General features: G+C 54.1%; 1 protein-coding gene across 1 annotated transcript in view; it reads left to right on the top strand.

Moving 5' to 3' along the window:
• The window catches only part of LOC144733257 (uncharacterized), a 48,353-nt gene extending 42,501 nt beyond the window's left edge, over positions 1 to 5,852 (top strand). Inside the window, exons 11-12 of the mRNA XM_078615046.1 lie at positions 5,163 to 5,350; positions 5,565 to 5,852. Of these exons, the coding sequence (XP_078471172.1) occupies positions 5,163 to 5,350; positions 5,565 to 5,852 (476 nt within the window). The remainder of the gene's footprint in view (positions 1 to 5,162; positions 5,351 to 5,564) is intronic.
• The last annotated feature ends 8,721 nt before the right edge of the window (positions 5,853 to 14,573 follow it).

The following is a 14,573-nucleotide window of genomic DNA, read 5'->3' as shown; positions in this document are numbered from 1 at the left end:
CACACACACTTTTGTCTTTTCTGGCTTGTCTAAGTTCGCGTGCGCGCTATATAAGCAGTCCGTGGCGATGCCATGAATTTCATGACGACGTTTCTGTCCACAAACGTGCGTCGGGATCCAACCCCAGGTGCTTGAGCTCATCACCACGGGGCTCTTTGGCACCCAATATTCACAAGCCTCAATTTCGACTCAGACGTTGCCACTCAGAAAGAGGAGGCGAGGTCAACATGAAGAAATGCAATCACGAGAAATTCGATAATTTCCTGAAGGCACAAGCAGTTGATAACGCCACGCTTTTTTATTCCAAAATATTAACTAAACAAAATATTGTTTTGTTTTTTAGGGGGATGGAGCAGAACAACGAAATGGGTTCTTGTAATGTTTTTGTTTAGACCTCGTGTGTGGGGATGCTCTCAAAGTATTCCGGCATCCCCTGATAATTAACGAGAGGTAACGCAGCTCAAATATAAATGATAACAAACTTCCTAAAATAGCCCCCTGCCTAAATTAACTTAGAAGTGCATTACTAATAGTATTATCGTATAAATATTCTTTGGTTCTTTCGGTAAATTCACGTAGATATAAATTTTTTTAAAATAATATTTAATATTTTTTTCTATCTACGTGACTTTACCGAATAAACCACAGAATATTTATTCCTGCAGTCATGAAAGGTTTAAGCATATATATGTATACCGCACCTTATTCCAAGAATATGAAGGGCCATTGCCTAAAACGTCGCCTATGATGTTTTTTTTTACGCCGCAGTATTATTGACGAATGTGTTGAGTTTTCATGACGAATACTTTTTGTGTGTCGTGGATTGCGCCACCCTCGTGGGTCCTTGCGAACCGTTCATGACTAAAGCTGTCCGCATTTCTGCGAGGCTCAAACCAGGGCACGTGGCAGCACCTCGTGGTAGCCCCCTCCCCTCCATCTATCGGCCACTCCCACTTTGCATAGCGACGCCCACCCGCTCACTAGCCCCGCCCACACGCAGCTCCTTCGATATTCCCACAACCACGAGTCGAGCAGAAATCTGTAAAGTTTTGAAACCAGGAATACTATCTTGGTCTTTACACAAGCTTCAGGACACCGAGACAGACTTTGTGAAACCACTGGGGCTGTCCCGGCCAAACCAGGACATCTGCGAGCTTAATGCTCAATGAGCCGTGACCTGGTAAAATGCATGAATACGAAACAATAACAATCCCAAGGGAGATAATTATGTATTTCCCTATAAGCTTTCCTTGCCTCCTGCTATGGAATATGCGGGATTTTTGCCATGGAATATGTGGGATTTTTTGCCATGTAATATGTGGATTTTTGCCATGGAATATGCGGGATTTTTGTCATGGAATATGCGGGATTTTTGTCATGGAATATGCGGGATTTTTGTCATGGAATATGCGGGATTTTTGTCATGGAATGTGGGATTTTTGCCATGGAATATGTGGAATCTTGCCATGGAATATGCGGGATTCCCATCACACGATCAGAGCTACCAACGTAGAGGAGCTGTGTCCGGGCTGTATTACTGGGGAAGGAGGAAGACACGTTTAATAACGACGATGCTCACGATGGGTCGCTGCCGATGATGATGTTGCTCACGACAGTTATATCTGTTTCTCTTGTTGCCACTGCTTGTTGCTACTGGTGACGACGGTGCTGCTGCTGCTGGCGGCTACGATGACACCTGCTACTGCTGTGGCTACCGCTACTACAGATACTGTCTATAGCGTTAACTACTACAGCTGCTGCTAATCCTGCTGACGGATATTACTACTACAGCTGATACAACGGCTGCTGCTGCTGCCGCTACAACTACTGCTAATGACGGCTATAGCCACTGCTATCGCTGCTGCTGCTGCTGCGCATGAACCGCAGCGAGGAGGGAGAAGGAGGAGGAGGAGGAGAGGGGCACCCCTGGGAGCTGTGGTTATTTTTGTCCGAACCCAGATCTCTCTCTCTGCCCTCCCTCGTGCCGCGGGAACACGCGCGCCACTCCTGAGCGCAGCGCTTTATTAATGACGCAGCAGCAGCGGCGGCGCGGGACCCACGTGCATATACGCACACTATATCTGCTGCGAACCGCCCTTTATTTAACCACGAAAGAACCCATTGAGATGCGCTTACCTGCGTGGGATATTTGGGGGGGGGATCTAAGGTGGTTTTAATTCTAGATTTGAAGCCTTCGTTACTGCAAGGATTCATACTCTTATGTTTTTTTCGGTAAAGTCACGTAGGTAAAAAATAATAAAATAATTAGGTGATTTAATCGATTTCTTTATTATTATTTTATTTTATGATTTTTTTACCTACGTGACTTTACCGAAAAAACATGAGTATAAGGTGGTTTTGTTTACGTTGCATAATAATGCATTGCATAAATTGTTAACAATGCATTTTTTTTATCTCACGATGCGTCGCGTGCAAGGAAGAATCGCGTGTGTGAAAGGTCGATTGTTTTAATTGTCACGTACGTAATAGGTTCACGGCACTCATGCAGCCGCTATAATCACGACTAATCGACTGCGGGAAAGTGTAGGGAGTAAACCGTTAAAGCCTTGCATCGTCACATTTTACAATTCATTGAATGCGTACGTTTTGTTTGTTTGGGAATTGGTAGGCGACTGCTGCTGTGTGGTTCGGTGTGGTTGATTACGGTTGTGGGCATGGGTAGCGTATGGTTGCGAACAAGTAAAACTCTCAAGGGACACAAAGACAAATATCCCCCATACAGCCTTGAACAGGCTGTAGGGACAAGTGCTGTTAGCGAGGACCGATTGAGGCCGGAATGACGTACACGGGAGTGGGTGGCCAGCATCACGCCCAGCCGCATTAGTCTCCCCAGTGCTGATGTTTACACATGGCACCAGCACCTCATTTAAGGCTGAGTCGACCTAGACAAGATCCAGGTTCGGTTCATATTTTCGACACCGCTCCCCACACACACGAGACACACACGAGAGACACAGGAGACGCACACGAGACACACAGGAGACGCACACAAGCGAGCGACGCAGGTGGCACGTAAACAGGGCCACGACTCTTAACGATGAGCGCCCCCTGCATCACCGCTTTTGTAGATGCTTGCTTTATTGATGGCGCAGATTGAGCGCTCACGCCTCTCGCCGGACTCGCGTCTCGGTCGTGCTCGCTCACACGGGCCTCGCGTTAGCCTCCTGCCAACTTGTGTTGTTGAACTCCCTCCGGGAGCGGACGATTCCACACTCGGATCAACCTCGAGTCTTGCGAAATGTGAACAAATCATTGTGGCGATGCTGCTGCTGCTGTTGCGCTGGCAGGGGTGTGCACGCACAAACCACACGACAGTAAACCCCCTCAATCTTGATTTGAAGCATTCGTGACTGCAGAAATCCATACTCTTTGGTTCTTTCGGTAAAGTCACGTAGGTACTTTACCGAAAGAACCAAAAAGTATACTAAACCACTCGCTATGCGCGAGTTTTTAATTCTCGAGTTTCGCAATAATTTCGAGCGACTCAATCGTAGGCGAATTCCCTCCTCGCGGCTCCAGCGTTTGCGAGTGTGCCTCGTGCCAGGCCAGCCGCGCCGTGGGGGAGGGTGCGCCGCCCAGAATGTTTCATTGGAAACTGTCCGCCAAGATTGGGCACGCCACCTCGGCTGCCCGCTTTGTCCCCAGCGATAGGAACTAAACTTCGCAGCTCCTATGAACTCGCCATTGTTGCACTCTTACGTGACACGCACGTGCTCGTTGATTGCCCCTAATCGTGGTTCACCCGCGTCCAATGGGGGACGGGAAGTGCGTCCGCTGGGAGGAAGAAAAAAAGGCAGAAGAAAGTGATGGGTTTGAGTGAAAAGGTAAAACAAAGTGTTAGATCGACGAGATGGCGGTGAGAGTTGACTGCGATGTCCATTGAGGAGAACGCGAATGCGATCGGGCAAAGTGTTGCGGCCTGCGCTCACCCGAGTGGTGACATGCCAAGGGAGCGTGCGCCGTTGTCATCAAACAGTCGCATCTCCACAGGAGCCACCACAATGTGCACGTCATCGCGCGGCGCTCTCAGATGTGCGCTGCTTCTGCGGCCGTCTGGAACGCTCTTCCGATATCAGGAAGCCACTGGAGCTGTGCGCTTTTAAATCATCTCGATCGAAAACTCATTTCTTGAGAACTTATTTACGTGTTTAGTTTCTTGTCCGTACCCCGCACCTCCGATGAGCGCGGTTGGCTCCGTACGGCGCGAAATTAGTTCAACATCCATCACCACCTCCAAGGTCTTCAAATCATCATCATCATAATCGTCATCGAAGGTAATCAAAAACATTGCTCTACATAATGTATTTATTTCATGAGTGTGGTTAATCTTGAAGCTAAGTAAAGAAAAAGATTGCTCTTCATCATTTATTATTTCTTTATTGTAGTCATTCTTATTAAACATTTATCACCCCTCCCCCCTCCCCAAGTTCACTCGTACCAGGAACGTAACCCCAAGGTTTCTCCATTGGCGAGCGCTTTCAAGAGCACAACCCTCGCTAATCGAGCGGCGTCTGCTTTGCACCAATTCCCTGTTCGCGACCGGCCGGACTCGAGTCTTTGCGAGCCGACGCAATGCCAGGCCAGCCACACCGGGGGAGGTGCGCGCAGAATTTGACATGTGAAATTGTCAGCGAAGTTTTCCGTCTCGCAGTAACCCCGCGGTAGCACGAATATGCACGACATTGCAGCTCCTCCCAACTCGCTAACTGCGATTTTTTTACGTGATAGGTAAATGGCCCTAAATCGCGGCTCCCAAGCCTCCAATGGGAGAGGTGAAATGCGTCTGCTGAAAACAAGTCAGAAGTGATGAGTTTGAGTGAACAGGTAAGCGTGTCGGATAGTCGAGATACCGGTGAGAGTGCGTGCGGAGTAGGCCGACGTTTTGGTACGAACGAGTCGACCGTGTGAGGTCCATTACAGGGAGCGCGGATGCAATCGGGCAAAGTGTTGCGGCCCGGCGCTCCCCGGGGTGCTCACATGACAACGGCTGTGCGCAACAACCAAAAAAAGCATTTGACGACAAAGTGGCGAAAGCGTGACACGTGCGGGTGGACCGAGGAGCAAATCGCGACAGAGAAAGCCACCGAGCGGCCCCCCGTCGTACGCGGCCAGTCGAAGCGTTTGCGCGAACATTTTTGAAGCGACGGCGTTGGAGGCGGTGCCGTCCACTGAATGTCAAGGCAGCAAGGGGGTGGCTCGAGACGTTCAAGAGAAGGCGAAGCTGGTACCGCGTGAGGCCGGTGAGCCCGTCGTCGGCGGCGGCAGCCCGCGAGGCAGCCCCGAGGAGTCGCGCAGGCTCGCACAGCAGAAGGGATACAGGCCGCAACAGGTTTGGGTGTTTTTTTTTACTTACCACGGACGAGACTGCCCGGTATTGGGAGAAGATGCCTCGGCGGACCTTCCTGTCGAAACAGGAAAAAGGGCTGCTCCTGGCGGCTTTGAGTCAGCTACAGACCGAGTGTCGTCTCCTCTTCTGTTCCTGGCGGCTTTGACGCAGCTACAGACCGAGTGTCGTCTCCTCCTCTGCTCCTGGCGGCTTTGAGGCAGCTACAGACCGAGTGTCGTCTCCTCCTCTGCGCCGACGCATCTGGGGACCGCACGGCGTAGCCCACGCTGCTGTGCCGTGCCCTGAACCCACGCGCGCTCAAGGGCAATCGTCAACGCGCCTGATCAAATCCAGCGATGATGAGGACAGCGAAGAGGAGGATGCGACTGCCAAGACCGGCAGCCTGAACCTCGAAGCTCTTGCAGAGATGATGCAGCTCAAAGGAGCCCACGTTAATAGAGCTGTGGCGTTGGATCCAGTTATGGAGAGGAGCCTCAAAATTTAAGAGAGAGGTTGAGGCCGTATCACTGCCGCACATCGACATCCAAAGGAACCTCCGGAAAACAGCAAAACAAATGGCAATCACAAGTTGTGGTTGGCCCACTTCCTCCAGTTTAACTTCCGACTCCCCCCACTACCTCTGATTCAACTTGAGGCACCACCACAGTCCCTGCGAAGTCAGCCACCAGCAACCCCAGCCCTCTTCAAACACCGGCGTTAAAACACAAAGTTTTGCTGTCTGGCTGGCTGACTGGCTGGGGGGGCATGGGCAATATGGTAACGTCAGGGCGCGCATCTGCGCGATTACGTCACCCTGGTGCTGCTGGTGACCAAAGGCAAGAGGATGACACAGCGCAGTTCTCAAGGAACTGCTGATGGTGTTTGTATAATGCAAGAACTGAGGCTGAGTGCTGTTTGAAACGACGTATGTTTTTTCCTACCCGCACTGATTTGTCTGTTTGATGATGATGGGGGAGGGTGAGTTCACGTCATACGTGGATTTACATGTTCTAGAGATTCGATTGACATGTCTTGAGCGTTATGAGTCGATGTGAACGCATTCAATATTTGATGATGTTCATGATGACCATGCTGCATTGGCAGTGGTGCACAAGAGCAATTAACAAGGCAACTTGCAGGACACCAGTCTTGCAGACTGCGGGCTGCAAATAAAATATTTATTAGGCGACGTTTCGGTCAACAAGTCTTCTTCGTAGCACACGAATAAGGAACATTTCCCGAAACGTTGTCTCATGTAGCTTTTTTTTCTTCTTCTTTAACGGCAACTGTGTTATTGACCAACGCGTTGAGGTCGATGCTGACACGTGGCTGGTCACTCGACTCGTCCCCCTTGTTGTTGTTCTATATCACCCCGGTAAACATGCCGACGTTGGGCCAACGTCGGTACGTGGTTGGGACCGTTGGACCAAACGTTACTTGAACGTTGAGCCAACGTTGTCCGTCGGTTCCAGTTGAAAAGACAACAACAACCGTGGAACGCACTCGAGAGGACTTCGACATCGCGAAGATGGCGAAATGAGATCAAGGCACGTGCAGGACCACGTGACGTGGTGGAAGCTTGGGAGGAGAGGGGGGGGGGCATTCATCCAGCAGTGGATGGACCATGGCTGCTGCTGCTGCTGCTGACGACGAGGACGACGTGTGTGGCTACACGGGCTGTCCGTGCGGTGTCTTCGTGAGTGAAAGGTGATTTTGTGGATTCGTGTATCACTGCTCACGACGCACGCGGGGCGCGGGTTGGTGGAAGGGGGAGAGAGCGGGGGAGATATACAGCGAGATGTGATGGACACGGCGAGAGATGTCAACAGCGAGCGAGATAGAGGGGGAGAGATGTTGTACACAGCGAGAGAGAGAAAGGGCGAGAGAGTTGAAGGCAGAGAGAGTTGAAGACAGAGAGATAGCGCGAGAGGCAGCGGTGGGGGCGCGGGCGAGAAAGAGAGCGATAGGGGAGTGAAAGAGCAATCGAGTGGAAGATAAAGTCGGAGAGGGGTGGGTGGGGAGAGTGCTGGAGAGAGCGAGTGGCTCAAGAGACACGGTGGTAGAATGAGAGGGATGCGAGAGCGTGGCAGAGCGCGGGAGATGAGGTCCAGAGCGAGGAGGCAGAGCGTTCGAAGGAGAGAGTGAGCAGGGGAGAGAGGGGGGTAGAGAGAGAGGGAAGGGATAAGGAGAGCAGAACGTGAAATCTTTCGTGAAATATTTCATTAAAAGGGGGGGGGGGGGGTTTACATAAAGCAAAGCATTACACAACCCACGCAAAAAACTAAATGATAAACGAATCAAAGTGCCGGCTACATCGAGCATCTTCTTGTTTCTTCTGATCGTAAAAAAGAGAGAGGGAGAGTGGGAGAGAGAACGCAATAGAGAGGTGTTGGAGGGGGGGGTGTGAGAGGGAGAGGGTGGGAGGGAGAGACGGCGCTTCACCATACCGCTCATTCGTCTCCCGCGTGATGCTGCGAGCGCTGAATGCGCAAAGCACGCGACACATCACACAGAGACATCTTACCCCTGGCACAGACATCGACAGCTTGAAACGACCATCGAGGGATTTCACGATCACCGCAACGTAGACGGAGACACGGACAACACACACACACATACAGAGCTAGACAGAGACTATTTCACACAGATTGAGAGAAAAAATAATAAACCCACTCTCGGATTCCTGATTTTTCTACTCGGCGATAACGATGACGACGACGAGGAGGATGATGATGAGGATGCGCCGAGCCGGGATGCCGCATGTCTTGGCGACTCCGTCTGCTCTTCCGCGATAAGGGACGAGGGGAGGGCTGATCAGAGACGAGAGGAGGCTGATCAGAGACGAGAGGAGGCTGATCAGAGACGAGAGGAGGCTGGACCGGAGAAACGAGGAGAGACTCGTGTCGCACCGGCGGCGACAGTTTTGCTCAAATGGCGGTCGGAGGAGCCGTGGTTGCGGCGACAGAGACGACGACGGCGGTGGCGATGGTGACGATGGTGGTGATGGTGACGATGTGTCCTGAGGCTGGAGCAGAGCGCCGCCGCCGCTGCTGCTGTCAGTGATCGCCGCCTATCGCGCAGCGGGGGTCTGAGCGACGAGCGCGGGCGATTTATTCGGTGGCGCGCAGCAGCAGTAGCAGCAGCACCACCAGTAGCCGCAGCACCACCACCACCAGTAGCATCAGCACCACCACTAGTAGGAACAGCAGCACCACCACCAGTAGCAGCAACAGCAGCACCACCAGTAGCAGCAGCAGCAGCACCACCAGTAGCAGCAGCAGCAGCACCACCAGTAGCAGCAACAGCAGCACCACCAGTAGCAGCAACAGCAGCACCACCAGTAGCAGCAGCAGCACCACCAGTAGCAGCAGCAGCAGCACCACCAGTAGCAGTCACACAACCACCACTACTAGTAGCATCAGTAGCACAACGACCACCAGTAGCAGTAGCACCACCACCACTAGTAGCAGCACCACCACGACTAGTAGCAGCAGCAGTAGCAGCAGCACCACGAGTAGCAGCAGTAGCACCAACAACACTATCATCAGTGGCAGCAGCAGCAGTAGCAGCAGCGAGAACACAAACAGCATCAGCGGCAGTAGCATTGACAGCAGGAGCAGCGGCAAGAACGTCAGCAGCAGCAGTAGTCGCAGCAACAGCAAGAGCAGCACTAACGTGAGCAGCAGCCGGAGTTATAACATCAGCGCCAGCATCGTCATTAGCAGCATCAGCAACGCCACAAACGGAACCAACACCATCGGCGACAGCGCAAGACCAGCGGCTGTAGTATCCATCTTCATTATCATCAGCAGCAGCAGCAACATCAGCAACAGCATCACCATCAGCAGCAGCACCATCAGTAAGCAACATCATCGGCAGCACCATCAGTAAGCGCCAGCAGCGTGGAGTCGAGCGAGGCGGGCGTGAGCTCCCACAGCCGCTGGGGTTCGCTCTCTCGCTCGCCGCACGCTCGCACGCACGCGCACGCACGCGCACGCGCTTGCGTGCATTGACGCGCGCGTGCTCGTGGCTCGGCTCGAGTCTGCGAGTCTCTCTCCTTCCCCGCGCCCGCCGAGGCCGATGTGAATGCGTCTCGTCGCGGTCTCTGCCAATTCTCTGCGGGCCGCCTTCGGCAACGCGGCGCGGGGATGGGTCACCATCATCATCATCATCGTTATTACAATCGTCTTCATCGTCATCTTCAACTGCTGCCGCTGCTGCTGCTGCTGTCCGCGTGTTCTACCGTGTTCGTCTGCGCTGCCCGCGGCCATGGTGAAGGCGTCGTTGTCTTTGAGCCGCTGCTGCTCGGGCAGGAGTCGAGCCCCGGAGGAAGAGGAGCCAGACTCCGTGACAGGGAGCGTGCGGGCCGCCCCCACTCTTCCTCATCATCATCATCTCCAGGGCAGGAATCCGCTGGCCTAGACCCGCAGACATTGGCGGCGATCTGGCTCTTCTTCTCCACGGGAGACCGGATCCATCTCGCCGACGCGCGCTGCACGAAGCGCTTCGAGCTGAGCGTGCCCGGGGCTGCGACTCGCGGCAGCGGCGGCGGCGGCGGTGCGGCGGGGGGGGGTCTCACGCCGGCCCCTGACGGTGCCGCGGAAGCTCTCGCGCACTACGCGCACCTCCTCACCGCCGTGCTCGAGCAGGCTGGGCGGGAGCGCCGCGACGACGCGACCATGCAGCACGCGCGATGGTACCCGGCGCTGCTCAGCAGCCTCCTCGAGAGCGACCCGCGCGTGCGGCGCGCCCTGCTGGCGTTCGACGGGGCCGGCGACTTCCTGCAGGTGAACCGCGGCTCGGCGCGGGGGGACATCGTGCTGCGGAACGTCTCCTCGCTGCCCGCCGACCAATCTGCCAAGGCGGCTCTGGCCGCCTGTCCCGGTGGCCTCAAATCGCAGCAGCAGCCGCCGAGAGGACCGCGGAACCAAGCCGGGTTCGCCCAGGGCCTTCGCGAGGGACGCGCCGCCGCCGCTCGCTCTAGGAAGGGCCACGCGGCCGCGGCCGAGAGGGCCCACCTCGTGTGGTCTCCTCCCTACCTGGAGTGCGAGGACGGCAGCTACAGCCCACGCTGGGTGCAGTCTCTCTCCGCCTGTCTGCAGGGGCCCAAGGACGAGCAACACGCGCTCGAGTTCAGGCAAGTGTGGGGGGTGCGTCGCGTGTCGTGTCCGTTCGTTTTTGTTGGGCATCCGTTCAGCCTACGGGATGCAAGGCAAATAAGCCAGCAACAGAGAGAAGAAGATACCTAATGATGATATTACGTTAAACAAATGTATACATGTATTGGACTCAGCGATGCTGTAGGCATCTCGGGAAAAGGGGTTGATGGGGGAAGTTCCAAAGTCTATCAGGTGGGAGGAAAGAAGGTGGAACACCGCACGGAGGAAGACAGCGATCCGTTGTTGTGTTCGGACGAGGCCTTGTCATGGTTGGAGGTACGAGAGCGTGGAGTTCGTGGGGACAATGACCGAGATAGTAGCGACGAATGAGTGACACGAAAACGACTGCGTGACGGTGAGGTGACACGAGACTGTAGACCTGATGCAGCAGCCTGGCCTGTCACCGACGGCCCCGTTAGAGGTGGCGTTATATAACAGGGATGACCTATGAGTGTTCGGGAAAGCCTCCACGAGTCTCGGGTTTCTTTCGGCATGAAGGTCCTGCATTGGCAAGTGGGAGGAAACAGGAGAGTACCCGGTGAAGAGTCGCCACGCGCACGAGGTGCCAACACTCAAAGCTTCGCGCAGATCGATTCAATCCATTCGCGTACTTCCATGTCGAGGCCACCCGGCCGCCCAAGGCGACGTAATAACGCCACCAGCTATCAATAACACTGCGGCTTCAAAAGTGAAACTATATGTAATTAGGCGACGTTTCGGGCAATGGCCCTTCTTCATAGCACAAAAAGAGAGAGGGCAGAGATAGCGTTGATACTGGTTGCAAACTGAAGTTTACACCGAGGATTAGCCAGGCTCAAACCCGCTTGGCTTCAGAGATCGGACAAGATTCGCCGGATTCAGAGTGATGTCATCATAGCGACGACACACGGGTACGCGAGGTCTGCTCATCGAGGGCTTGGAGTGGCGTTGTTAGGCACACGCGCGGTCGCCTTACAGACCCGCTCGTAGCCCGCAGCGCACGTGCGGCGCATGCAGTCGTGCACGATGCGCGTGGCGCGTTCGGTGCCGCGAAGGCGCATATCGTGGGCGCGCAGGGCGCACGATCTGCGATCCAGCGCTTTTTTTTGCATGCAAGGGTTGGTGGATCACGTGGAGATTTGTGAAATTCGCACACCGATAGGTTGCGAGGTGGCCAGGGGATGGCAGCATTGCAACAAATGGGCTCCTCTTCCTTTCTGTCCCGTCCGCGCAGAACTCTGAATGGTATCCCCTCGCGTGAGTGGTTGAGTTTTCTCCCGGATCTCCGGTCTAATCCCGCACACAAAACCAGCCCGTGCAACAGGATTGACCAAACAAAGCCAATGCCACCCCCGGTCACCTGAACAAGTTTTGAGGCTCAATGAAGCCATCCTGGATTAAAGAAAAAAAGTATATATATTCATTATTGCAGTATTTGCATTATCATACAGTACACTGCAACAACGTGGCCACAGCCAGGCAGGGCGCGGTGTTGACAGTGGAGAGCCATGCATGCAGACGGGAGAGAGAGAGAGAGAGCGAGCGAGAGAGAGAGACCGCCAAACTCTGCTCTGGTTGTTTTGCACAGAATGCAAATCGCGTTTTCTCTTACGTCTGCGTTTCTGGTAATATTCATCCCGCGGCTTTTATTGCAATGCCAGACCTGTCTGAATGTGCAGCGCCCTGGTTTTATATAAATACAGATCGCCGTCTGAATGACTCACGTGTCCATCCACGCCAGGTGGGGAGGATGTTTACCCATGACATCCTCATCGAGGGTCAAGAGTTCTTATCAGGAGGGTCGTGCTCCGGAGGGTGAATGATGAATGTTTGGCTTCATATCTGGACAAAATCATAGAACCCGGAGAAACCCCCCACCAAGCGTACGAGGGGGCAGCACTCGCATCTGTTTGCGTGGGTTATCGCCTCCCGACCTCAACTCGCTTGTGACGATGTACGGCAAGCGTCGTTAGCGCGGTTGGCCACGAACACGCACAACGGAACGCGCCGCCGACACACGCGCTGCGCTAAAGCTGTCAAGTTGTTTGTCGCCCGACGATTTGCGCTGTCACCACGGTGACGGTCATTGCGGGGGAAATGTGAATGAAGTCCCGTGACGCCCCGGCACCCGCGCGCGGGGACGGCACGCACCCAGCGAGAATGGAGGAGGAATTCCCGGACACGGAGAGAAGGGGAGCGACACGGGCAGTAAGGGACACAGAGATTAGGGAGGGACACGGAGATGATGATAGCATGGAAAGGTACATGGAAGGGTAACGGAGAAGGGGTGGGGGGGGGACACAGAGAAGCGATGACACAGACGTCAGGTAAAGGGCACAGAGGGAATGAAGGGACATCACGGGACCCAAATCGAAGAGGGGGTGGCAGGGGAGAGTGTGCCAAGAGCGGATAGGGTTCATTTGGCACCCAGCGAAGGCACTCCGGGACCAAGTAAGAACGGGGGGGGGGGGGTCACAAGAGAACACGTGATACTTGTGTTGTCAATCCAATGTTTGGCGTTTTTATTTGGTTGTTGTTGTTGTTGCCAGGAGTAAGTAGTCGCTGTGTCCGTGAGCCCCCCCCCCCCCCCGATTGTTGGCGGGGCGCGGCGCAACGCGAGACGAAACGCGTCCTCTCGTCCCCTCATCCCCTCGTCCCTGCGCCTCCGCGTCCCCTCGTCCCCTCGTTCCTGCGCCGCGGGTAACGCGCGCAATCGCTGGTCCCTCCTCCTTGGAAGGGCGGCAAGGCGGTGCAGCCCGAAGGAGCGCGTGATGAACGTGGCACACCGGACGCCAATACTGTACAGTACAGTGTATTCCCCCAGCTTGAAACAAAAAAAAATCACGCCAGTGACGTCACGTAGCGAACACCGAGAGAGAAAAAAAATGCCGCGCCACCCTGACGCACAAACATTCCACTCACGTAGAACTCCACCGACATGTTCTTACTTCGCTCGCCATTTCCAGAAGCTCCCGCCCGCAGATGTGGTTATGGACAGCGGGGCAGCCGAGAACGCGTTTATATTGCGAAACAACAACAACACAGACAACAACACAGACATCAACAACAACACAGACATCAACAACACAGACATCGACAAAAACAACGTCACGCCCGCCGAAACGTTCGCGAGGAAAGCACTCGCGTGTACACTCACAAAGACTAAGGTCCCCCGGCAGTGTAGCCCTTTACCAGGCTGTAGAGGCAAAGTGCAGTTGTCGAGCACATATGAAGGCCGACACGGCACACGACGTGGAAGGTTTCCAACACCATGCGCGGCCGTCTTTGTCTCCACGGCTGCTGATGTTTATACACCGCACCAGGTACTAATTTTAAGACTGAGTGGACCTAGGAGAGGCCCAGCACTGGTGCAGATAGATATCCGTTACCGACGTTGGCTGTGGGCGGGAATCGAACTCGGGTGGCCGGGTTCGTAACGCAATGCGCTAACCACTGCGCTACCACTCCCTGCAACACGCTACGCGCACACACCGCTTCGCGTTTATGATATAAAGGGATATAATGATCGTATCACTCCCTCCCAACATCTCCCCCTGGCGATTTCATGAATTCTCACAATCTCTGGGCCGTGATTAGGTTCAAGAATCCACGCTATTCCGTCTTGTTTCTACTGTCTCCCTTCCCATGCTGTAGCCTGAATAATATTATCATGTCGTTTGCATGAACCGACAAACGTCGTTTCTTACACATACGCATCGAGCCAGCATATATGGCGAGTTAGACATCGATGTGAAATTGATGCATCGCTACTCTCCATGTACTGTGCACTGCAATGTATAATATTGGCAAAGCACGCGTGCAATTACTGTACATGATTCAATACAGCACGAAAATCCGTAGCCCAATGCACTGAGAACCCATCGCGTTCAGTGCATCCGAGGAAACTCGCCCAGTGAGAGCGTTGCCTTACCTTGGCCAGGCCTTGCCCCGACTTTGCCCGTTAGCCTCACACGCGCGTGCAGCGCCGCGGTAGAATCTATTCTAGCGCGTAGCAATACATTCAAGAGCTTAACGCCGAATGCCGAGGTCTGTGCACCACGACGAGAGCGCTTCAGGGGAGAGTTAAT

Source organism: Lampetra planeri, chromosome 2 (assembly GCF_965212315.1).
Source record: "Lampetra planeri chromosome 2, kcLamPlan1.2.h2, whole genome shotgun sequence".
NCBI lineage: Eukaryota > Metazoa > Chordata > Hyperoartia > Petromyzontiformes > Petromyzontidae > Lampetra > Lampetra planeri.
Note: the sequence above shows the minus strand (reverse complement) of the source record. Positions and strands in the feature narration are given on the sequence as shown.